This window comes from Manis javanica, chromosome 6 (assembly GCF_040802235.1).
Source record: "Manis javanica isolate MJ-LG chromosome 6, MJ_LKY, whole genome shotgun sequence".
NCBI classification, from domain to species: domain Eukaryota; kingdom Metazoa; phylum Chordata; class Mammalia; order Pholidota; family Manidae; genus Manis; species Manis javanica.
The window spans coordinates 31,628,118-31,654,009 of record NC_133161.1 but is presented as its reverse complement, the minus strand read 5'-3'; the positions used below and the strand labels follow the sequence as shown (position 1 = coordinate 31,654,009).

The 25,892-nt window shown below is 43.4% G+C and overlaps 1 protein-coding gene and 1 pseudogene across 1 annotated transcript in view; both read right to left on the bottom strand.

The window, feature by feature from the left end:
* Positions 1-614: 614 nt before the first annotated feature.
* Positions 615-1,435, bottom strand: LOC118973389 (heterogeneous nuclear ribonucleoprotein A1 pseudogene; annotated as a pseudogene).
* A 4,337-nt stretch (positions 1,436-5,772) lies between these two features.
* WNT2 (Wnt family member 2) overlaps positions 5,773-25,892 on the bottom strand; it is a 44,094-nt gene continuing 23,974 nt past the window's right edge. Inside the window, exons 4-5 of the mRNA XM_073238551.1 lie at positions 25,381-25,645; positions 5,773-11,803 (exon numbers count right to left, since the gene is read on the bottom strand). Of these exons, the coding sequence (XP_073094652.1) occupies positions 11,574-11,803; positions 25,381-25,645 (495 nt within the window). The 3' untranslated portion in view covers positions 5,773-11,573. The remainder of the gene's footprint in view (positions 11,804-25,380; positions 25,646-25,892) is intronic.

Here is a 25,892-nt window from a genome sequence, read left to right as displayed (position 1 = left end):
CATTATTGCTTTGGAAAAGTCTGTTTTTGGTCTGATTTTATTTTGTAGGTAACTTGTTTTTTCTTTCTGATAGCTTTTGACTTCTCTGTTTCTTCTACTTTGCACTTTTTCTACAATATATTTTGGTGTGGATTTATTTTGTTTTTACTTTTGGGAACCTGTGCTTCTTGAAACTGAAGGTTTAAAATTTTTATCCATTCTGGAAAATGCTCATCTTCTCATTTTCAATCTTCTGTCTTTCTGGAATTCCTATTATTAAGACATATGATAAACCTATTCATTCTACCTTCCATATCTCTTAACTCCTTTTGTATTTTGCATTTATTTTTATCTTGGACAGCATTCTGGGTAATTTGCTTAGGTCTGTCTTCTACTTTCTAACTCTATCTTTAGCTCTGCTTTTCTGTCCACCACATGAACTGAGATTTTTTTTAAGTCACATTTAATCAACATCATGATCAGCTATTACATATAGCAATCAACAATTTTTGTGAACAGAAAAGCCCCTTATTAAATCCTTTTGCTGAAATGCAGAGCACTTTCCACAGAACAGAACTAAAATACTTATACTATAGTTAGTCACAAATACAGTCCGTATTTTTTTCCTGTAGCAGTTAGGCCCTGCTACTGTGGTCCCCAAACCTATTGTAACCTATAGCTTTTCTGTCACTTCTGTGCCTCTCCTCTTCTGCTAAGCTTTTTTCTGGGAAGTAATCAAATTCTTCTGCCCAGTCATAACCACTGGTATTGCTTAGACACCCACAACCACCTTGGTTTTGTGGTTTGGCAAAGTATTGATCTCAACCACCTTAAGGACTACAGTTTCTGCCTCCAAAGTTTCTTCTCTTCACAGGTCCAGAATTTGAAGATTGCTTTTGTAATTGCTGAAGTTGTAGCTTCCATCACCTCCAAAATTGATTCCATTTCTACCAAGTCCATTGCTGCCATCATATTCACCACCACCATGGTTTCCAGCAAAGCCATTACAACCCTTGAAGTTTCCTCCACAAACAAGTTGTCATTCCTTCTCAAATAACCTCTGTAACCACTGCCAAAGATTTCAGAACTACCTTCACCTGGATGAGGCACTGGCCATTTCTTGTTTAGCCAGGACTCTTATTACTTCATAGTTATGACTATCTACAGTATGGTATTTCTGAATGAATCTTATCCATGGAGGTAAGGTCCCCAAAGGTTAAAAAATCAAAGCCTCTCTTCTTGTCATCACCCTAATCAGTAATGATTTAAATCACCTCAATTTCCCTTTACTGTTCAAAATAATCTCTTACATGGTATTCTTCAGTGTCTCCTTTAATGCCACTAACAAAGGTCTTTCTCATAGGTAACTTGCCGCTGGTCTTTGAAAACCTTCTCTTAAGACAGCCCTTGTTGGTTCTATGGCTCTTCCATGCATGTTGTGTGGTCTTGCCTTCATAACCGTGCCTGCGTGCACCACGATGGCATATGTGAAGACCCAGAGTTTCTTCAGTGTGTGGGGTTTGGATCTTTCATTATCACACAAACTGTGAGTGTCCCTAAAGCTCCTCAGTTTTTTTACTGGTTACTTTCAAGTTCAAACTTTTAGTGAACAGGTTTGCAGTTCTTTGAAAGGCTCTAAATTTTACACGATGGCAGCCAAAGGAAAGACTTTAACAGTGAGTCCTCAGCTGTGACCACAGGTAAACAATCACTGAGTTTTTAATATTAGTGGTTATATTTTTAATTTCTGGGTGCCTTTTTAGTTCCTTTTCAACTGTCTTTTAGCTTAATCTTTTTCCTTTTAATATTATATACCTTAATTATATTGTGTAGTAATTTTAATTTTTAAAATCATTCCAAAACAGATTATTTTAAGAGTCCATATATAATAATTTTGTTATCTGATATTTTGGGAAGTCTAAGCTTATGGCTTGGTTTTTGTGGCTCTCAATCATGGTGGCTTATGTTCTTATGTGTTTTGTAATTTTAGATTATGAACTCAGGTTTGGCGAAGCTTTATTTGTGAGAATACTCTACAGTCTGTTGAAAATGTGACCCTCAGAGAGGTTTTGTTCTTGCATTTATTAGGCTCCTTAATCTAGAACTATTTTTTTTCTTGTTTTAGTCTAATTTCTTGACTAGGCAATTCCTGGAACATACAAGTTATATTAATTCTGACATTAAGCTAAGTGAAAAGAGGCTGGTAGCTGTAAATGGTCAGAGCTGTAAATTTATTTTAATTATTGTGCCCTACCCTGATGCCTTTGCACAGCAAACTAGTTCCCAGTTGGTTCTCTGTGCTGGTGGTCAGATTTTTACTTTATTGAATGTACAACCCTTTGAAAGTTCTGACTCTGTGTGGGAAGGGGTGGGATGTTGTGTCCTAATTCCAATTCCTCACTTTAAGAAGGGCTAAGACTTTGTTTCCTGCACTGATATGGCCTTTAAAACCCAAGCTTTTAGAGAGGGATATTGGTAAATCTCTTGCTTTCTCTTCATTGTTGGCCTCTGGAGCTCTCTTATTTGTGGGTGGAGATGGGGAGAGAGTTCCCTTTACATTTCAAAGGATGCTTATTTTATATAATGTCAAATGTCAAGGCATTTTATAGCAGGAGGCTTCTTTTATGGGATATTTATTCTGCCATATTACCAGAAATAGGAGTCCCATTTATTTTACTAACCTTGTTCAGTGCTATTTCCCCAACATTGGGGAAAATACCTGGTAGGTGGTAAATTGTGCCAGATGTTTGTTGAATAAATAATTGTTGAACTAAGGAATGGCATTAAATAACATTCATGCATTTTAAAAGAAAAGTTCTGAAGTTAGTTTCTTAATCCCCAGCCAGCATTGGTAAGAGTAGAATTTTAGGCCCTATTCAAGGTCAATGAAAGGAAAATGGCATTTGGGGGAGAGTTGTTGCCCCTCGTGGTTGTCAGTATAATCTACCTAGGGATCTGATTCTGCCAAAGTTGTTTGAAAGAAAAATGCTTACATGTCCAAGAAATAGGAAAATTGCCTCTTGCTTGCTTATTTATTTATTGTAAGGACTACCTTTTTTATACTCTCACATTTCTTAGCAGCTTAAAATGTGTATCTAGGGATAGTTTTTATTTTTTTTCTACATGAATGTAAATCTATTCCATATACTCCTAGAGTAATTGTGATAAAAATTCACTCTCTCCTCTGATGCATCATTTAACATTCTATTTAGGCAAAGATTCTTTCTTGCTCTCCTACACTCCTTGATATTCATGTAAGGACTTGTCCTTGGTCCCCTTGTGTTCTGAAGACACTTTTCTTCTGATTTGGCCACCATTAGAAACAATCCCAACCACAAGGTTGGATGTAGTGAGCAGTCTATTAGAGATCAACTGGAGGTCAATACTAGCGACATATATAACTGCAGCCCCACTGGACTGTTTCTAGATTGGAAGGTAGAGAAGAGATCTCCTGCTGATCCTAGAAGCATTATCTAGTAATGTAGGATTACACAAATCCCTCCAGTCTGCTTTGTGGAGAAAAGACCATGAAGATCTCAGTTTAAACAATGTGAAAATATTATTATTGCTAATAGATGCTATATCATAGTTAGATGCATTTTGTACCTTTAAAAATACTTTAAAATACATTACATTTGAATACAATTCTGAAAATGTTTTTCTTGGGCATTGTTGCTAAGGAAATTCTGTCTTCCTTCTTCAACCTAAGAAGAGAAGACTATTATGAAAACTATTTTTAAAAAATTATTGACTATTAATTCAACCTGAGTAATCAAATATTAAGTAAGTGTTTGGGGAAAACTTAAATAAATTGTGATTTGTACCATGTTTGAGTTGATCCATAATATTTTTAACATCTTCAACTGTGGATTGAATCTCCACATGACAGAGAAAGTATATTTCTTATGACTAGAAACCTCAGGTTTTCTAGGAGAATCTCAAAACTATTTTATTTTAAATAAAAGTGCTTTGTTAAATGTATAACTAAAAGTCATTTGCTTTCTGGTAGACTTTTGTTAAATGTGTATCTACATATTATTTGCTTATATAAATTAAATAAGAAATCATAGAAATCCTATAACAGTCCACACATCCCCCATTTTTTGTTTGGAAAATGTGGTCCTCAGTCATTTTCAATAGCCTGTTGGAATACTTCTCACTGTGTTTCCATCAGAGGAAGTTCCGATATATTGGAAAGGACACTGGAATGAGAGTTAGAAGACATTGGAAAAGAATTAGGAATATCTGAGTCCAGGTTCTGCCTCTTATAAGCCTTTTTTATGATCTTGGACAAATTACTAGATATCTCTCACGCTTGCCTCATCCAGAAAGGATAATCATGTCTATATGGACAGGTGATTCTAAGGACTAAATCCAATCATGCATGTGAAAGTGTGTGTCAAGCACCCATGTTCTGGGTTAGCCCTCCCAGAAGGCTCTGCAAGGGCACGTTTGTCTTAGTCACTGTTGCATTTCCAGGATATAGCACAGTGGTTGACTCACAGGAGATGCTTGATACAGACTGATTAAATGAATAATAGCTGTTCTTCCCTGAAGATGATTCAGAGTGTCTTGCTTACATTGTAGTCCAAACCATGAAATTTCTTTTCTTATGAATAAAATGTGGAGGTTGGAATAATTTATGTGCATTGTTCCTTCCCTGTGTGAAATTCTATGATTCCACGAATCCTCACTCTCAGGATCCTGGAAGTGTCATGTAAACTCACTGCTCTGTTGAAGTCCCATAATCCATTTGACAGAATAACATAATTTTCAGAAACTGCTTAATTATCTATCTACAATATGCAAACCAGAGGGATCATCTTGACCTAATCATTCAGTCAGTTCAGAAAAAAATAAAGTCACCAGTGAATGAATGGTTAATAGCCAGAAGAAGTATTCAAATTCATCTGTCTGTATAGACAGTCTACTGACTAATTCTTCAGTTACTAAACCCTGTAAAAGAGGGAAATTTCTCATCTGTGAATCATGATTCTAATAAAATCTCCAAGGGCTGTTGTAAATACTTTAAAAAATACTAGTGCTTATTATTTCATGAGAGTTGCTGAGAAGATAAGGCACTGTTTATAGTTACAACAATATATAGGAAAATTAAATGTCTACTCCCTTCCTCTAGTCATACTTTTAGGGTGGGAATATTTGTCTTGATTAAGCACAATTCCACAATGTCACTCAGAGTTCAAGACATTTCATGAAATCTTCATTACTATTAGAGAATAATGATCAAGGGGCAGATGCCAAAGTTTACATGGTGGACAGACTTTGAAGACCCAATTCAGATTTTGTTTTCTGTATTTCCTGCTTTTTGTGACCTGTGTGACCACCTACCTGTAACCTGATTCCCCTAAACATTTACAGATGGGGTTGCCAAGTCCCCCAACCTCCACTGAAGTAACCAGTGTAAGCAATCTGGCTGAGTGGATAGCGGATGCATCTTCTTCATTTAATTATTTGAACTTGGATTACGGGTAGTAATGTTATTCCTCCTGTCTGGAATTTAGGAAAGGCTGCAATGCTGTTAAAATAGGATTGGGTAGACTGTCTGGGGAAATCCAGAGCCTGTGATTCAATTACAGGGGCTTTCACAGGATCAGTCACTACTTGGAAATTACAAAATCAAGTTAAGAGTCTAAAAAAAGCCTAAAGGGTAAATTGATTATGTTGATTGGATTTTAATCATGCTACATAATCTAGAACTAGATAGTAGCATAAGGAGGACGTGAAGAGTTTCCTTGTTCATCCATGGGTTCTCATCTGCTCTTTACTCCTCTGGACAGCCTAAATACAATCCCCTTCGCTCATGAAGAATTGTCAATAGAAGGAGTTAAGCTCTCTGATTCCTTCTTTGAGCAGGTGCTCATCCGCCCTCCTTCTCCACTGGCTCCGTCTCCCTTTTATCTGTCACCCAGGCTTGTTTTTCTCCCCACCGTCCCACCTGGCCTTCAGTACAGACTCTCTCTTTCCCACCTTTTGTTGGCCCATGTTGAACAACATTTTGATCGCTTCACTCTGTGAAAATATCGTGCAAGTGAGGCTAGGGTTACCTGCAGCCGGGACAACTGGTGGGCTGTGAGTGGCAGAGGGAAGGGGGAGGCTCAGTGATCAACCTGCAAATGGTAGTTTCCCTGGCCTTAAACTGGAAATTCCACCATCTTTTGTTTGGAACTCAGACTTTCTCCATTTTGCAGTGCCCCCTTTATTATTACCCTCCTCTCTGAATCAAGAAACTCAAAATGACTCACTAGTTTATGCAGAACTGTAATATTTTTCTCCTCCACCTTTCAGGCCATATCCTGGGGCTTTTTCCTCACCACTGAGTCTTGTGAAACTGAGGAATTCTTCCTAAGTAGAATTCTGCCTCCAGCTTCTAGGAGCACATTATTGTTTCTCCTTGCTCACCTTCCATCCTTCCTTTGAGTCCCTAAAGTTGATGCCCATCCTCAGAAACCCAGGGGCCTCATGCTCTCTCACCCTCCTGGGCCTAAGTGAGCTTTGCGTCTCAGCCTGTCTCATTCTGCCCCATGCTGCTGAGGGTTTCCATGACTACAACCACTCCAGAAGATTCCTTCCCCATTAGTCTGATACCTTAACACTGAGAATTAATCCCATTAAGCTAATATTCCCAGTGTGGTGTTCCTAGCTGAAAATAGTGGGAGTGTATGTGACTTGAATTTTAATAGAGAACTTAACCCAAAGTGTCATATCGGTAGTTCTCAACTGGGAACAGTTCCGCTCTTGCCCCTTGCCACCTTCCCTCCTCACTGGGGACATCTGGCAATGTCTGCAGATGCTCTTGGTTGTCACAAATGGGGAGCAGGAGAAGCTTCTGGCATCTAGTGTGGAGAGACCAAAGCTAGTTCTAAAGATGCCATGATGTGCAGGACAGCCCTCTCTCATCCAAAGGGTAGATAACAGGGAAATTTCATTGACAATGTTTGGGCAAAAAATATTTAGGGGAAATGCTCTTTGTGAAACACACAGACACATGTCACTACCTCTACTTCAGGTCTTCCAAGTGTGGGAGTTCTAGAAAACAATGGAATCCTAGAGGGACAATGTGCAGCACGACTATGGGGCAGCTTTGGGGTGCTTGAAGTGCAGAGTCAGAGTCATCTTAGTCACCCCAGGTCACCCCAAAACATAGTTCATCCAGGAAAAGAAAATGGGGGCAGACTTCCTTTGCTGGAGGAGAATTTATTTCCATTTTCTGAGCTTTGCTGCTTGCATAAAAGCACACAATCCGGATGCAAAGATCTCAATAAGGGTACACGGGATCTTGTATGTTTCTAATCAAGCTGAGAAAATGCCATTTCAGCCAAGAGCAAGCACGTACATGGAGAGCAATAATTCAGAGAAGTCAGCAGGGGTGGGTGTCGTGCCATGGAGAGACACCTAACTTATAAATATTGCCAAAGCAGGCTGGCACCAACAGCGGGTAAGCACTTAAATGGCAACCACCAGAGAACAGCACGTGAAATATGGAATAATCTCTCCATCCAGAATATAAATCTTACCCATGAACTCACAAGAGTATTTATCAGGAAGGTAAGGCAATTGTCTTCCCTAAAAACCTTTACGAACTTGAAAGACACCTCTTGATCAAACTGTGTTAAGTGTGGTCCTGGGAAAAGACAAGGGAATAATTCTCATAATCTGCAGGGATCTCTTTTCACCAGACGGGTTGGCAAGACTATCTCAAGTTTAAATAACCAAGTCAACACTGAAAATTCACTTTATTATGTTTTGATTTCACAGAAAATGTAGACTTGTAAATAACAATAGTTCTTTGTAACAATCTGCGTGACACTTTTATTAGCTTGTGGAAGTGGGAGGTTTGGTTAAACAGGAATCCATGTGAATAACAGGAAAAAAAATTAAGAGTTGGAACAACAACTATGATTTAGAAAAATAATGATCATTCTGGGCTTTGCAAACCACCTGTCACCTTGCTGATCCCCAGAAAAATGTAAAGAACATTCTCATGGATGAGTGAAAATTTTCTCTGCCTAGGTAAGGAGGTCAAAATAAACATGCCCTACCTGTCAGCTTATACCAGTGGATTGCTTTTCAGAAGGTCAGCACAGATCTGACAAGAGCCACTTACCAGCTTTGGAGTTGGCAAGGATTATTTGTTATGAGTACAACTCTTGCTCTTAAAATAAGGAAACCCAGGGTGAAGTACAGCAAACAGACACTAAAGGATGGTTCTGGCCCACTGGACATCTCTCTGAGCCTTTATTTTGAGAGCAGGCAAGAGAGGAGATGAATATTCTTCAACTGAGTGAGACAACACCAGTCCCAGGCCAGCCTTTAATAAATAAGTAGTAATAACAATATCCTGGCCTGAACATGTACAAGCGCATGCATGGTCACGTGAGCTGCTTCTGGGAGACAGAGCCCTGCTTCCGGCCTTGTAGAAGGTGATGGAGGATTCCTTAATAAATTAGTAAGACTGGAAAATGTCAGTGTGAAGCTGGGTTTTTTTTTCACTTTAAAGTGAGCCCCCTCCCCTAGGGGCACAGAGTCAGAGCCCAGTGTGATCCTGGCCCTGGGGGCCTTTGTGCTTGAGCATAAGCCATTTGAGGGAAAAAACTGGCCATTCCAGGGAATAAACTGGTCTTGTAAGGTAGGGTGTTAACTCTTTCAGACCGTGAGGGGCTGCCCAGGATGTCATAACTGGAATGTACATTCACAAGGTGTGTTCACAGAAGATAGACAAAGATCAGTCCAATACAGACTTCCAAATACCAATTTAGGGGACAAATCTGTTAAAGAAAACAACTCATTTGTTTTCTAAGACTCAGAGTCATGTGCACATTATAGCTTTATGAAGAGAAACTCCAGTGATCCTAGTCAGGATCTCCTCTTGTGTGGAACTTTTTTAGCATTTGCAGAATATTAATGGGCATTATCTTGGGCCTAGAGAGGTTCACTTCATAATAAGGTTTTATTGGTAGGGAATTTATAAGGGAATCTGAATGGATTCTCTCATTTTGTTTCGAGTAATAACTTATGCCACACATTCCCTCTACAGCCTCAGATAGTCAAGAGTTTTGTGTGTTTTAGAATCATGGAATACTGGTCTTCTCCCAAGTCCTAAAGAAAATGAGTTTGAGGCTATCTTCATCTGTTTTTAATTTTTTTTCAAATAATCTCCTCTTTCACAAGTAAAAGCAGATAAAAATATTCCACTCTTTCATTATGCCCTCCACAAAGGCTGCACTTACTGCCCCGTGAGATGGCTGCCATAATCTCCCTTAGAGTCAAGACAATTTATGTTGGTTTCTATATGGCTATGCCTTGTCTGCTTGCTCCTTACCAGGAAGGATGCATTGCAGCACAAAAAGAAAGTCAGATCTAAACACCCCAGGAAAAAAACCCCAACACAATGAACATCTCCTTTGGATGCTAAAATGATTTAGAATCCACTGAGTTAATTCTGAGACAAACTAGATAAAGTGCTTAACTTCCTTGCGTACTCCTAGAGCGGGGTCCTGTTTGTGATGGAGCATGAGGTGATGGTGGGTATTTGTACAGATCCCTTCACCTCTCTTGGTCTCAGTTTCCACAGACACAAATTGAGGGGAGCTGAGATAGATGCTTTGTACTTCTAAACATATCCATGGATTTTTGATTTCACAGTTCATCCTCAGGAACAAATGCTGATGGCTTTGGGATGCCCATGAACGTCCCTTTGACCTCCCAGGGAGGCACCGACCGTGAGTGCGGGGAGCGAAGTGCAGGGTGCCTAAGGCTGAGCCTGCTTGCCTGACCTCCCCACTCCCGCAGGCAGGCCTACTCTGTGCTCAGAGCGGCCGCCACCGTGCTCCCCTGCTCCCGACTCTGACTCCAGAGAACAAAAAGAGGAAAAGTTAGATAACTAATTGTGGGGATTGGGGGTGAGGGAAAGGAAATTAATTCTGTCATTTTTACCAGGACACAAAGGCAAAACTCAATTTTGACAAAGCACTCCAGCAGGTTATTCACCGTAAGCTTTAGCCTCAATGTCCTGCTCTGAAGGAAGGACCGGGAGACCAAAGGCCCAAGTATTAATGAATGAGCAGCATCAATAATCTGACCCCACCAGTGATGTAAAGAAGCACCCTGTTAGTGAATGTGAATCTGTGAAGAGATCACATTTATAACAAGAACCTAATTGCACAAGGGGCTGAAAAGCAGCTTCATCTATTTCACCTTTCTTTCATTTAACAGACAAACTGGGACAGGCAGCCTCTTCATTTTCCCTGGATGTCATCTTTTGGCTCGCAGAAGCCAAATGTAATCCGCACATTGTGTTCCCCTAATTACAGCTGGGTCCCTTAAATATAGTCTCCAAGTTACTACTTGTTTGCAATATAATGTACTAGGGTTACCAACTTTATAAGCAAGGCTATGTGTCATTTGCTTCAGGCTATGGTAATTTGTCATCTCGTAAGCATCAGATGAACACAATTAAATATGCCAGGTCTTTAAAATGTGCTTGAAGGGTGCTGGGCATGAGCTGATGCTCCTCAGCACACCCAGCCTGCTGCTTTTCAGCATCTGCTACGGGAAAGGCTGTCCAGGCATGACTTAGCTTGGGAAACCTCTCTGTCAGCACTTCGGTCCCCTGGTCTTGTCATCCCAAAAGTTTTCGTTCTCAAAGCCGTTTCAGTTACAAAATCCCATGGATCACATGCATCATACCAGATAGGAATTTTATTCCCCCTTTTTTTTTCCTTATCTGTACAGACACACTTTCTGATATTTCACTCACTGAGTTATTTTCCTCTGTCGTCACCCAAGTAGTTATCAAATCTGCCAGGTCGTCAAAGTTTATAAAAATTCCCTTCAGATCCTAAGTGAGAAGGAAGTCTCATTCCCTAAAGCTTCTTTATATCTAGGGGACAGTAATGCAAAGCAATTACTTTTGGAGGTTTTTGCTATTGCAAAGTTTCCAAACTGTACCAAAGGGCAACAGTCCCACCCTGTCACATTGGACTTTAATATGGCAATAAATGCCTTGAAAAATAGATATTTTAAATCTAAGGCTTATTGAAAGCCATCCTTCTCCAGGCAATTACCAATTACCCCTGGAGGTGGTGGTCGTGAAAAAAATCACTTGATCAGGCAAAAGCCTTGCTTGGTCTTTTCAAGAATTAAAGTTAATTCAATGGCATTTTATCCTGCTTTTTTTACCCTCCAGAGAGAAGGATGGAATTTTTTTTTTTAACTGTGAGCATTTGTTGTTAAGAATCAGAGGAAGCTCCTTTGAGACACTCTTTTCCCCTCTGGCCAACTGCTCTAAAGAAAGGAAATGTCTAGGTGGGTAGAGACAGTGTCTGGGCACACCTCTCCTCCCCTCTAACAGCCCCTCATGACCTGGGGAAGATGTGCTCAGAGTGCTGGAGGGCGGATAAAGCAGGACATGCTTTATGCGCTGCATGTGAGCTGGTCCCGGGGCCCCCCCCCAAGGAGGGGGCGCTTCTGTTGAGATGAAGGTCACATGCCTTGGGAGAGCCCAAAGGCCCGGTGTCCTTGCAGATCCAATGGAGTCCTTACAGGAGGGAGGACGGATGCCGACCTCCACAGGGTCATGTGGGAGCCGCCCAGTCAGCGCTCTTGGGGGCCTTGCACGTGTGCACGTCCAGGGCCTCCAGGCAGTCCTGGCAGCGCACGGCGCAGCACCAGTGGAACTTACACTCGCACTTGGTCATCCGGGTGACGCGGGAGGTGTCATAGCCTCTCCCACAGCACATGACTTCACAGCTGTCCATGCCTCGGGAAGTCAGGTTGCACACGCGGCCTGCTGTACCCAGGGAGCCTGGAAGACAAGCCGAGAGGTATCGCTGAGAAGGTGTGGGCAGAATCCGATGTGCCTCAGAGGTCCGTCCTCCAGGACAGGGCCCTGACCCCGCCTCCCCCGGCCTGAGCCTGAGCCCCCATTCTGTGGGCCCTTGTGCTCTGCCATCCCTGGGGCCAGCAGCAGGGAGCGTAGCAGTGCCCAGGGGCCACGTCCAGGAAGGGTGGATGCAAAGGTTTGGATCCAGCGCTCCCACTCTGAGTTGGATAGACTTTTCAGATTGTCCTTACCCAGCCTTAGATTGATGCCTCACTCAACAGGCAAGGCCAGATCAGAATGAAAGGTCTGTCTCTGACTCCTCTCTCATCAAGGAAGCAGTGGCCGAGGTTAGCTCTCTCAGCATTTTTGAGGTGTGGGACCCTCAAAGGGAGGGGATTTCTGTCTCCCCAGTCCTGACTACCCTGGCTTATTAGAAAGGCGAGAGAATTCTGGCTGCTGAAGGGGAGGTGTGGGCATCATTTGTGTAAGACTTTGAGGAGGGAGTGACGCCCAGCCTGGCTCATCTTTTGGGCTGTGTCTAATGGGTCATCCCAATGTGTGTGCGGCACTGGGTGGAAGCCAGGATTCTAGGCCTTCAGGGAACAAAATTGGCAATGCAAAAACCTGTTAGGCATTACCAGTGGAACATCATCTTAGTTAATTAGGGCAATGCTTGTTAAACGGCAGTTCACATTTATGTATTTGTGTCTGAAAAGGAATATCAAAGATAGGAAGCTGCTTCATTTGTTCTATTCCTGGGGAAGCACCCAGAATCCTTTCACAAGGGTATTATTAAAGAACAGGACCAAGTGTAGTAGACATTTTTTGGAGAGTCTGCTCAGCTTACAATGACCTTTCTGCTGCTGCTTCCTCACAGAGATGGGTGCCTGGCAGCCATTTAGAATATTACTCTGCTAAGCTGGTGGCAGGTGATTGGACCAGGGGTGGGCATTTGACTCACGCTGGGCCAATGAGATAGATTTTCTAGAGGATTTGTGGTTTTCATGGCGACAGGCCATCTCACCAAGTACAAACCCAGTACTTGGGTTTGTAGCCGTTGGCAGCCATGTACCATGATGAGGTGAGTGGACTTAAGGAGGTCCAGAGAGAGGGAAGAAGGAGGTAGATGTACAGAGACAATGAGGACAAGACATGGGGAGAGAATGATGCCCACATATTGGACTATTTTCCGGAGCTGCTTCCATTTCTCCCAGATGCTTGGCTTCCTTACAAGCTTTGGGTTCTCTGAGACTCTGTATCTTTATAATGAATTTACCCTTTTAGATTAAACAACTCCCATTTCTATTACTTGCCATCAATAATCCTAAATAATTGACAAAACTAGAGAAACTAAAATCTTTATTTAAAAAAAAACCATGTCTCTCAGGACAAAAAAGACAGTGATATAATTTATTTTCAGTTCCTCCACCATTTAACTAGGAATGTCTCCCTCTTCATAACTCCTGCAGTGCCTCGTGACTTGGTGTTTATCACAGTCCACATTGTGTTCCAATTATCTACATAAATGTCACATTGCCCTGCCTGTCAAGAATGACCAGGGAAGCAGCCAGGCTCAGGCAGGGCGTGGGGTCAAGCAGGGCAGAGGGAGGGGCTGGACCGGCTGTGCATGGTCAGGCCGCTGACAGCAGGAAGACAGGCGGGGGGGATTTCACGAGGACAGGAAGGATGGCAGAGGGCTGGGGTCAGGGTGGAGGGTGGGTCAGCCAGGAATGGCCCTGAGCCTGCATCATGCTGAAGAGGCAAAGGATTAGATGAAGCAGCAGCTGGGCCTGGGTTTAGGGCACCCGTCAGAATAGTGCTCAGGATTACTGAGTGCAGAAAGGACTCACTGCCAAATGCTGCCTCTTCACAGCATACTTGTGACTTAATTAAAATGTTAATGAACACAAATGCATGTAGGACATTGTACCGGGCTGCTTAGTGGTGGTGGGGAAATAATTAAGATTCAGTTCCTGTTCTCAGAGAACTCATAATGAAGACATAAATGCATACAGAGATATTTCTACTTCCAGATAACTCTCCATTTGCTGAGCACCTACTGTGGCCTACAGCAGGGCTTTGTGCAAAGTGCCAATGCAAAGCTCGAGTTAGGAGGGTGAGGTTACTTAGAGCTTGGATACATCACAGTTCAAATCCTAGCTTTGCAATCACTCAACTGGGCAACCTTGGGCAAGTATTTAGTCTCCTTAAGCTTCAGTTTCTTCCTGTGCAAACTGGGATTAAAAACAGTTCCTTTCTCATAGGACTGTGGTAGGGATGAGACAGTGATTGAATGTGCCTGCTATTACAAGTGCTCAAGAAATGTTAACCATTCATTCAATTAACAAGTACTAAGTGCCTTCTGTGTATTAGACACAGTTCTGGGAGCTTAGAATTTCAGCAAGCAAAACAAAGATTCTGCCCCAAGGAGCTTATGTTCTGGGGGAGTGAGCCAAGCATACTATAATTCATTGGTATTAATAATAGTAATAGGGTTAGAAAAGGAGCTGTGAATGGCAGTTCTAGATGGCATCAGATACATTGTGAAGGGTGAGAAGGAGAGTTGAAGGAAAAAATGTGGTGAAAGCTATTCCAGGCAGAAGAGAAGCTCCCAGCAGGGATTCAGAGGGCAGGTTTGCAAGATTGTGCAGACCCAGTGTGGCCGAGGCACATGTGTGCACAAGGCAGAGAGCATGGAAAGGGGGGCTGGGGCAATGGGGAGGCTGCCTGGCTACAATTTGGATTTGTATTCCACAGTGAGGGGTAAGCTGGCCCAAATTTTTAATCACGGAAAAACATGTTGGAGTAGTAATTCTGGAAGAGTGGCTTGGGGCAAGGAGGTATCCTTGAGGCTCCCCTTGGATTAGTCCAGGTAAGATAGACTGAGTGGAGACTGAATTAGGACCAATACACAGTGGGCTAAAGAGAGAGAACCACTAGGACTTAGTGACTCACTGAATTAGGGGGTGGGGGTGGGGCATTAAGTAGGAAAAGACTAAAAAATACACACTTGGCTCAACAATAAGGAGGCAAGTGATGCCCTTTGGTGACAGCAGCTTCAGTGAACAATACGGAAGGAGCAGTGGGTGGAGGGGTGACTGGGAAGGGAAGACAGGCAGACACTGAGTGTGGGCATGCCTCAGAAGCCTGGTGATGAGAATACTCTGAGACTCGCAAGGAGGTCAGGATGGAGACGCAGATTAGGAAATCTTTTGGCCCCAGGGGGCAACTGAAGCCACGGGTGTGAATGAGACCCCCAGTGAGTGTGAGAAGCCCTCTCATCTGCCATCCCAGAGGCAATTCTGAATTTTTATCTTTTTGTGTTATGTCCCTAAGCCCTCCACACCCATAAACTCTCTTCACTTTTACTGATATGCGTTTATGGAAGTGTAAATGCACTGCTATGCCATGTGAATCCTCTCTCCCCTGGGTGCAGAGGGGCCTCGGGGGCCAGGGAGGGGAGGTGAAGTGTCTCTTTCCTGAATGAGGCTGGGGCCTGTTAGTGACGGTGAACTCAGTAGCCTTTCCCCAGTGGCTTGAAGCCTAAGGCATCTGGGCTGGGGGCCTGACCCAGCCTTGATAATGGTTGTGGTGTTTTCGTCCCCCAAATGCAGAAAACTGAATGGACTCTGAACAGAAGGATTGCTTAGTGAGCGACCTCAGCACCATCAAACCTCCAAGTGTACGAAGTGATGGTTGCTAACAAGAGTCTAACTCAGAAATGGTTTCAGTAAAGGAAACAAAGTCTCTGGCAATGAGATCCCAGTATTATACTCAATGGTCAGTTATAGAATATGCTGGAAAACACGATCTGAACGCACCACTCTCCACTGGCTGCCCAAGCGGCACAATGAGGGCCCAGAAGGAGGAGGAGGGAAGAGTTTTTGAAGGTTGAGAGCCTGATGCACGAACAGGCAAGCCCTGGCCTGGAGCAGTACTGGCCCCTTGGGGGTCGGTGGCCCCCCAGGAGTGGGCCAACTGAGCGGGGAGGGGCAGGCTCTGAAGTCTGTGGAGACGATGAGGGTGCATAGCAATGGACTGCAAATTGGCTCTGCTTTGGGGTTTGGCTCAATTACATCTAATGACAGACAGCAGGGCAGAAGGGCAGTTTTGACACTGGCTGTCATTTGAGCAGAATGTGGAGCCATTTCATCAAAACCCTGAAAAGAGCATTTCTAGAGTGCAGAGTCTATATAGAATTTGCTGGTATTGCTTTCCTTTACCAGAGTTACAATAAAGCCTCATTATGATTGATAGCAGCCGGGCTATACTGCCTTAGGGACCTCCCAGTAGCCTTTCCAAAACAGAAAGCATCACCATTATTCTTAAAAGAATCAAGACTGTGTTTGTGAGCATGTGTGCATGCACAGACATGAACATGTGCTTTATTAAAGGCACGCTGCTTTTTGATAAGCCCACTTGTTCGGAATAGTTGGGATAGATGCTTTAATATCTTTTTTCTAAATATTATGCCAATTTATTAAGTAATGAGTCACTCAGCCCTACCTGGGCCACAAAGGGAACCCTTGGGTTAATGAATGAGCTCTGCCATCAGCCAGAAGGCCGTATGGGCCCGCTTTCACATTTTCATAGCTAGATAGAACTGAAGCCCATCCATTCTTTCCTTTCTCCTCATTCTCTTCCTTCCTTCCTTTCTACTTTCTTTTTCATCCCCTTTCTCTTCTTTTTGTTCATGATTGGAGCCAGTATTTATGGAGCACTGACATGAGCTAGGCCCTGTGATAAGCATTTTGCCTGCATTATCTCATTTAATTCTCATACACTTATAAAGTAGGTATTATCATCATCATTTTGGAAATGAGAAAATGGAGGATCAGCGAAGGTAAGTTTCCTGCCCAAGATCACACAGCTAGCAGGTGGCAGGGCAGGACTTGAAGCCAGGCTTGTCTGTGTGATATCTGGCAGAGGGCTGCATGCTGGTGCCCTGCTGGCCCAGCCCCTGGAACAGTACATGATCAGAGTTTCAGCATTCCTCCTACTCTCTCCCTTCACTATTTTATCAAATGAAAAACTCTCAAAGGTCTTGACATATAACTTCTTTGGAAGTGGCCTTTTTTCTCCAGTGCATGATATGCATAGGCAATTGAGACACTTAAAGAAAATGAAAAAGGCTAGTTAACATGGTGTTAGTAGCTTACACTGCATTTTTCCTGTGCTGATACTCCTCTTGAATTCCTGTCACCTTTTTGAGGAATGAGACTAATTTCTTTGCAGTACCAGGTACCCATCTCCACCCATGTGTGCATTCAAGGTGGTTTAATTCATGTCATTGATGTGGCCGCAGCTGAAAAGATTGGGAGGAGCCTTCTCTAAGCAAACTCCTGGCTCGGGAAAACCGATAGCATCACTTTGTATCTCATCAAAAATGGAATGATTTAGCCTGACTTATGTAACCCTCCTCCAGACTTCACGCTTGGATTCTCTGAGACATTTCCAAAAACCAAACTGATCTTTATAAGTCAAATATTTACACTATACAGTATCTACAAAAGCATGTGTGGCTGGCTCTAAAAATACTTGAAAAGAGAAATTCTAAAAATGTTTCTGAGCAAAGGTCCTATCATTAGTCTCCCAATTGAAATGTTGAAAGGACAAACACATATTTAGATGCTTCATATTCAGCATGTTTATTTTTAAAAAATCCTTCCTATTGCTTATAATTTTAAGTGCTTTCTTCTTGTACTGTGATTTCCTCAATTCGCTCAAGAGAAGGGACCAGCCGGAAGCTCTTTTCCCTGACTTCCCTTTGCTTTCTGTCTGTGAAGTGTGCCCAGATGGGGGGCCCGTCTGGGTACAGATCCCAGTCCCCAGACAGAGTGTGGGAGACTCAGGCTGCCTGAGCCCGCCCTTCCCCGGTCCCTTCACACCACGCTCCGAGAGATGGTCCGCCTCGACTCACGGTCCACACAGCCCGGCAGTCTGACGTCTGTGCCGTGAGAAGGCGTGGCTGCAGCGGGCCTACCTTCCTCCTCCCGTGGGGTTGTCTTCACCCCAACTCACTCACAAGAGCTCACATATGCCTGGGAAAAGCAGGGTCAAGAATTGGGGTTTCTAAAGCACATAAGCTTGGGACCATATAATGTGCTTTTGGTGGGGAAATGCTGAGGGAACGGTACAGAATCGAGCATCCCCTCCCCAGAGCTATAAAATTAATAATGGAGCCAGGACTCCCAGTGCAGAAACATTTCTGTCTCCACCAACATGCATCTTCCTGACAGCAGAGGAGGATGGGGGGCTTTTGCTAATGGTTCCCAGACCTGCACCTCCGGGGCCTGGAGGAAGGGCTATCTCGCGTGCTCTTTCCGTGTGGATGGGCCTGTGTCTTTGGAAATTCCTGCCGCTCCAGGCTGACAGAAGCCCATATGTGGACCATTAGGACGTAAAGCAAGATTCACTTAAGCCCGTCATCCAATAGGCTGTTTCTCCTCTGGTTGACTTACATGTTGTCATTAATGACACAGATTTATTGAGGGAAGAAAAGAATGTTAGAGCAAATGTTAGAAACCGCACATTCATCTACTTGCAAGGCTTTCCCCTTCCTCACAGCAAGGATTGCAACCTTAAAACTAGGAAAGACAGTATCTCCACTTACCTCAGATGATTTTATTCAACATTTTCATCATATAGGAAATGCTTGACTGGCACAGGAAAGCATGTCCCATTACATTAGCAAATCCTATCATGGACTTAAAGCTAAGGTCAGACTCTTCAAGGCTTTCCGTATCTGCCACTACCCAGCCCAGCCAAGTTTACTTCCCACTGCCCCCTATTTGAACCTTCTAATCAGGCCATCCCCTCAGTGTCCCATTGAAGTGACCTCCTGATGTCACCGCTGTGTAGACAGCTTCCTTATAAGTCACCTCATCTGCTGCCTTGGCCTTTCCTCACTCCTTTAGACAGAAAGGCTTCCCATCCTCCAAGACTGAGGGCCACCGCAGCACCTCCACAGAGCTCTCCCATTGACCCCAGGCCCGCTGGCCTTCCTAAGTCCTCCAGTGCCTGTCATGCAATAGGGCTCATGGAATGTTTTGAAATGTTTCATGAAATTTTTCATGCATCTCGTCTCCTCAAGACAGGGGTTAGGTCTTATTTTCTTCTGTATAACACATAGTGCTCAGGTGGTCAAGCAGGTATTTCCTGATTTATTAAATATTCCATTAAAACAATTTCTTAGAAGTTGAGATCAGCCTTCCCTTGCCAAATGAGGGCGTACCTCTCCAGGGAGTGGTCACCGAGTCCTCAGGCACTGTGGAGAGCAGTGTAGCTAAAAGCCCAGTTTCTATTCAAGTAAGCTCACTTGCTTTATGGAGAACATATGTAAGAAATGTGGCACATTTTTTAATGATAGAAATTCAAAATGACAAGGGAGTTCGTGACATCAAGTTCAGGTTCTGTTACTGCAAACTTAGAGAAGAATTAATTAGCCATCCATTCATTCATTTACTGAGTCTGAGGAACCTTAGGAATTTCTAGGTGAAACACATTATCTTAAAAGACCAGAGAGTTAATTTGTCCATGGCTACCCAGTTAGTTATCAGTAGAAATAGTAATAGGTAGCTATCGGTAACACTAAAGTCTGTTGATCCATAATGCAGGGCCTTAACCCTAGGAATATGAAATTTGCATAGATTTTAAGAAGCAATTTACCACACCTGCAGAAAAGAGGTTTCACCAGGAAAGCTTAACTGAAGTAAGCAAAGGCATTATTTTAAACTACTTTATCATTTTTTTGTCCTTTTAAAATATTCACATGGTTTAGAAATGAAGTTTTTCTATTATGTCAAAGACTTCAAAATAAGGAAATAAAATGTTCACTTCTTTTTTTCTGATTTTTTTGAAAAAAGATTACTGTTTTTTCAATTTTCACAAATTCAATCTGATTGCCAACATCAATTGATTCAAATTAGGGCACTTTTTAGTGCAGCCTAAAAATATAATAATTCTAGCAAGTCTATATTCTGAAAGGTAATTCAGATTTACAGATCATACCTATAACATTAAAATAGCCCTGGATATAAAAAGTATTTTGCTTATATTAACAACAAAACCACATGAACTAACCATAATCCCACTGATAGTGGTAAATGAAAAAGGCCCCCCAAAGAGTAGAAGAATGGAGTATTTGGTGACAGCTAAAAGCAATAGATACAGTTGGCTCTGCATTTTTTGAGACTTTTTATCTCATCCAGGGAAACTGGCAGCCAGCAACATCTTGAGCTCTGTAAATGGTCCACTAATGCACTTGAATATGAGGAAAAATTCCATTTAACACTTAGCTTAAGCTTAAATGGGGATTTTCATAGGCTGTGTATTATAAAGTAGTCAGTGCTGAGTGAAGGCGTGCTTAGTAATTACCTGTCAAAGAAAGCAAGTTATCTCTAAGTTATGACACTGTGCCAACATAACTAAGAATTCAGCTAATATGATGAACATATTTTATGTTGTTTATAACTTCCCCTGCAGTTCAATTCAGCATATGTTTATATGCTAGGTGCTGGGGACCCAGTGCTGAACAGACAGATACAGTTCCTGCCATCATGGAATCAGAGTCCACTGGGACAGACAGGTAACAAAGAAATACCTAAACAAATTAACTGACATGAAAAGAAAAAAATAAAAAATTACTTGGAGAGTAATTAATATTACTTATGCAACATAATCAATAATTGCCTATGAAAGTGGTGACTTAATAAACCTCACCAATCCCTTTTTCATATCATTCTCTCCTGATCTAGCTGTCTTAGCACATTTTAGATATTGATTCATAATTTTCTATAATAAATCTCAACACAAAAATGTTGAAATAACTTATTCTTTACTTTTCAAAATTTTAACTGTAAGGTAAGACCTTGTAACAGAGCCATGCAGTGAGGACCGAAACTTAAGAAACACCACTGTCTGTGCAGGCTTAAGGGCTCCCCGGCACCCAGCCTGGGGCCCATACCTACCAACCACCTGGCTCGTCTGCAAGGGCAGGAGGCCTGTGAAGCCACGAGGCAAGGACTGAGTCTGTCTCTCAGCTTTGCTTTCCTGGAGCTGATCCTCATGTCTGGCATGTAGAAGGGGCTCAATAAGTATTCATGAAGAAATGAGGGGCCTAAGATGTACTGGTGGAAACTGTATGTTTAGTATGAAAATAAGGTCCACTTGGTGCCATCAGCTGACATGCTGTCCCCTTGTTTTTAATCAGGTCACAATTACAGAGGTTCTGCAACCAGGCCATAGCATGGGGCATGTCTGGAACACCAGTCTCTGTAAACCAGGGTTGGGATTGCTTTCCCACGGGTTCTGAGTTCTTTGCCAAGTATGGTTTATGTGGAAAACACAGCGCTACCTGAGCGATTACACCGTTCACAGCCCGCGACTGTCAGCCAGGCATCAGGCTTTCAGCAGACAAGTCCAACAGCTGTCAAACTCTTTGTTTTTTTGAACTTGACTGGGAAAGAGGTGGAGGGTTGCTTGTTTGCTTGCAGTTGGAGCGGAGACCTCAGGGCGACCTCTGGCCCTGGTCAGGGTTTACATCACAACCAGTGAAAGTGGCCTGTGATTAGGTGCAGATGCTTCTCTGGAGAGGAGAGCAGCATTCCTTAGTTGGAGATGAACCTATCTCTAACTTAAGGGCTCCTTTGATTTACGGATGCTGGGGGGCAAGCACCAGAGCAGATAACCACAGAACCACCAGAATACCCACCCCAGAAAGCCCGGTTTCCTCCAGCCGGCCCCCAGTGTGGCCTGCAGAATGTCTCCTACACAGCACCACACAGTGGTACGTGCTCTTCGGATCTGAGCGGAGTATTTATAGTCAGACATCAGATCACTCACTCTCTCTGACTGAGCACTAGGACAGCAGGTCTTTTGTTGTTTCCGTAAGAATAGCTTGCTTAATCGGTTTTTGGACTTCTCATTTCTCAGGAACAATTAGAGACGTTAACACACTGAGAATCTGAAGGGCTGGTAATGGAAGTGGTCTTTAAGGCAGCCTGAGCCGCACAGCGGGGGAGTTGGGTCTGACTACTTTCCATCTCCCCGTATGGTGGACACCTTATTCTGTCACATTCCCATGTCCTCATGCTGTCTCATCATTACACAGGTATCCCCACCCCCTAATTTTGTCCCCCTAATTTTATGAAGTCAAGTAGTATAGTGAGCAAAGTACAGAGTTTTGTTTTGGCTTTTATTTTATTTTTTGCCACTTACAGGCCATGAAATCTTGGGCACATGGCTTTTCAGAGCCTCAGTTTCCTTCTTTACACATGGACGCAAGTGCTGTGAGGACTCAGAAAAAGGCACAACAGGTGTGTAGCCCAGGGCCTGTCTCCAGCAGGAGCTCACCCCCTCTTCCCATCACCCTTGGGCTGGGGTTGGGTCTCCCTCACTCACCAGTCCCCCCAGATCCTGACTCACCCTTCCGGTATTCTCAGTGAAATTCACTAGTTCTCACATCATTATCTCAGGACATAACTAAAGGGCTGACTTGATCCCCTCTGTCAAGCTAACTCCTGTGAAAGCTCTGATGGCTGAAGGCATCTTAATGTGCTTGCTTACAGTAAAAGAGGGGTCCTGAATATGCAGAGCCTAAGTGGGAAAGAACAAACTCTCATACTAGGCAAGCCAGGGTGGGGGATACTTTTGGGTGACATTTATCTAGAGTTCCTCAAATAAAGAGCCATTTTCATTCAAAGATATCAGGTATTACAAAAATAAATGTCTCCCTGGATTTCTTCTTATTTAGTACCTATGGAAAAATCAGGGTTCAGGGACTACCTAAATTATCAATTTTTCCGACTTTGATATGCAGGCTTTCTCAGGAAAGTCTGCATCTCATACATGTGGCTATTTGTGTGTAACTCCAAATGTGAACAACAAAAAATACACTCTGTCAACAATCTACACTTTGTCTACATTGATTATCAAATACCCTGAGTCATATTTTCACTAAATCAACTGATGGCCAATAAAATTAAAGAGACATTATAAGCTTTGCATGGATGACTGGAATTTTCTAGGGCTCAGCTATTAAGGGCACTAAGTCAGACAATTTATGAATAATCTAGGAATCTTAGTGGAAATCTCATCTAATACATTGGAATTGGCTAGTTTTATATACATGTGTATATATATATATAAAGAAAAACAGGGTGGCTCCAGGTTAATCAATACTACCAAGAACCAAATTCACACCTCTGGAAGCCAAATAAGCTTAAATGAGCATAAAATAGAGCAGAAATAAGTTGAGAGTGAATAAATCATACAGCTTCCCTTAGAAAGTCAGCCCCTGCTGGCAGCGGGTCTTGTGGCCGGAGGCAGAGTGACATGGTTAAGAGGATGGACTCAGGTTCAAGTCCCTGCCCTACTTCTCGCCAACCAAGAGTCCTTGAGCAAAACACATAACCTGTTTGTCAGAGCCTCAGTTTCCTATTCCATAAAACTGGATAATAACATATTTCCCTCAAGAGTCAGGAGAGAATATAGATGAAGACCTCACTCAGGCAGATCCTCAGATGTGTTTGCTCCTTTAGGGGCAAGAACAGAATTGTGCACCTATACAGGGACTAGGGAAAGCAAAGTGTGCCAGAATAACTTGGTGTCCCACAGAAGCACCAGGGGTTAGATTCAGAATCTCCTCTGTGGGGAGGATGAATGAAGGTCTTTATTTCACTGGATAGCTATGAGCGTCATCAAGCACAACTGTTGCTTCCCAGTGCACATGGCTTCAATCAAAAAAACAGAAAAGATGGCCTATGGAGGCAGGTCCTCTGATATTTGAAATGAGGTGTTTGCTTCACAGGACCTTTTCACAAACCCTGGGAGACAGGGAGTGACAGGCTGGAGTGTCAGGGCCAGAGCACAGGCCATGGGGTTAGCCAGCCAGACATCTGTGCCCTCCAAGCCCAGTGAGACCTTGAGCTGGTCATTCACTTCTCTGACCCATACAATCGGGATGATGATATCCAGGGCTGCTTATCTGGTTTGAAAAAATAAGATGGGAATTGGGTTCTTGGCTGGTGGTGATCCACCAGGAGCCACCCTCTTCTTTTCTTTCAGTGACCAGTTCCAAAGCACTGATGTCATAGGGCGGCTCTGAGGGTTAAGTAAGACCATGTGTGCGATGATCTTAGCCCAGTACCTGGCACACAGGAGTCGGTATGTCATAGCTCCTAAAATGATCAAGACAGCATCATCCCCGTGTCCTGTCTGAGGAGCCTGAGGTTAAACAGCTAGTCATCGGCAGAGGGGAGCCCGGCCTCTCGAAGAAGCCTGTACCAAAGCACAGGTTGCATGTGATTTGCCTGAAACTTCCACCTGACAGGTAGAATGACTTGTTAGGGGTCTCAGAGCATGTCAGGAATGCAGCAGGCTCCAGTATCTGGCCCTTCTGCTCAGTAGCTACTAATCCATAGGCTGCAATGTGCAGATCTGCTCAAACGCTGCAGAGAACCACACTCGTCAACCCATGAAGGAAGCTGAACCACTTGGGGACAGAGGAGAGGCTCTGGGCCTGTGACAGCATGGTAACCGTGCCTCTGGGCAGCCTAGTATGTGGAGCTGGCTGCTGGCTGAGTGCTTTCCTGGTTCCTTTGCAATGACTTTGGAATGAAAAGCAAACTCAGACTTTAAATTTGAGGATATTTTTCCTGATAATGAATTCTCTTGCCTTCTGCTGAGTCTGAGAAGTTGGCTTGAGCAAGATTTGGCTGTGGGCTTTTTCCATCTCCTTCAATCCACGGAGACTAGCATTCATTCTTATTTTGTGTCAGAGTCTTTGCAAAGACTGTGCCAAGCCCGGAGCTCAGTGCTGCCCAGGAGATCTGAGAACCCTGCCGTGTCAAACCCCACAGGTGGGAAGAGCTGTGTTGAGGCTGACAAAGCTGCTCTTTGAGTGAGTTTCAGATGGAGAAGGTGCTCTCCTCAAGGGGAGGGTGTGGCTTCAAAGGGTTTCTTACTGGCCCTCATCCCCCGCCCACTACCAGCCTGGGCAGTGGGGATGAATTCTTGCTTTACAGTATTTGACAACTTCAGAGCATACTGGAAAGAGCAAGGAGTATTAAGTATGGCAGATCTCAAGACAGGCTGACTTTGAAGCCCTGGACCCTCTTGCATAGTCACAGAGGGGAGAATTGTAGGGGGATGGTACCCCACAAAGCTATCCTCCTCTCAGCTTCTGTATCACAGGAAAGATTCTGGGTTGCTATACACAGTGCACATGAGTCCACTAGTCAAGAGTTTTGTCCAGGCTGAAGATATATATATTATATACATAAAATACAATCTGCATATTTTGACTTTTTGCCACATGTTCTCTTTGGGTTCCCATTTTTCCAGAATTCGCACATTATCAACCATTTCTCTGACAACCTATTCCTTAGGAGAGCTCTCTATGTACTTTACATATGAATTATAAGAAGATGAGCTTTGAACCTGAAGGCAGCAGGCAGCACTTACACAGCTGGCAAGCTGAAGTACAGAACTTCATGTAGATTGTGGACTACTGATCTTTGAAAGAATTGGGTGCTGTGAATAAAGTGTTTGGAACTTACCTGCATCTCGGTCCCTGATACAGTAGTCTGGAGAATTCTCAAAATACACGAGATCATTTTTCGTTGGCTTCTTAAACCTCTTGTTGGCCACAGTGAAACCAGTGCCATCCTGGTTCATGACAACCTGGATGGCCCCATTGTACTTCCTCCAGAGATAATCGCCTGTTTTCCTGAAGTCGGCCATGGCCAGCCAGCACGTCCTCAGGGTGCATGAGCCGCTCACGCCGTGACACTTGCACTCCTGTTTCAAGAACCTCTTCACAGCCTGCCAGAGAAGAAGGGCAAGTTCAGGCAAGGTGGACTATGCTTGTGACCGTGCTACGACTTTCCTTAACCACCGAGCAATCAAGAAGGAGTTCTGAGGACACAGGATCCCGAAGCCTAGGACTGGGAGATGGGGCAGGCCGCTTGTTGGTCACTCAGCCACACCACACTGACCACAGCAGGCGAGGCGCTGGCAAGAGTTGTTGGGGGGCAGTGCCTGACTGCAAACCCCAGTTAGCTGTCTGTAT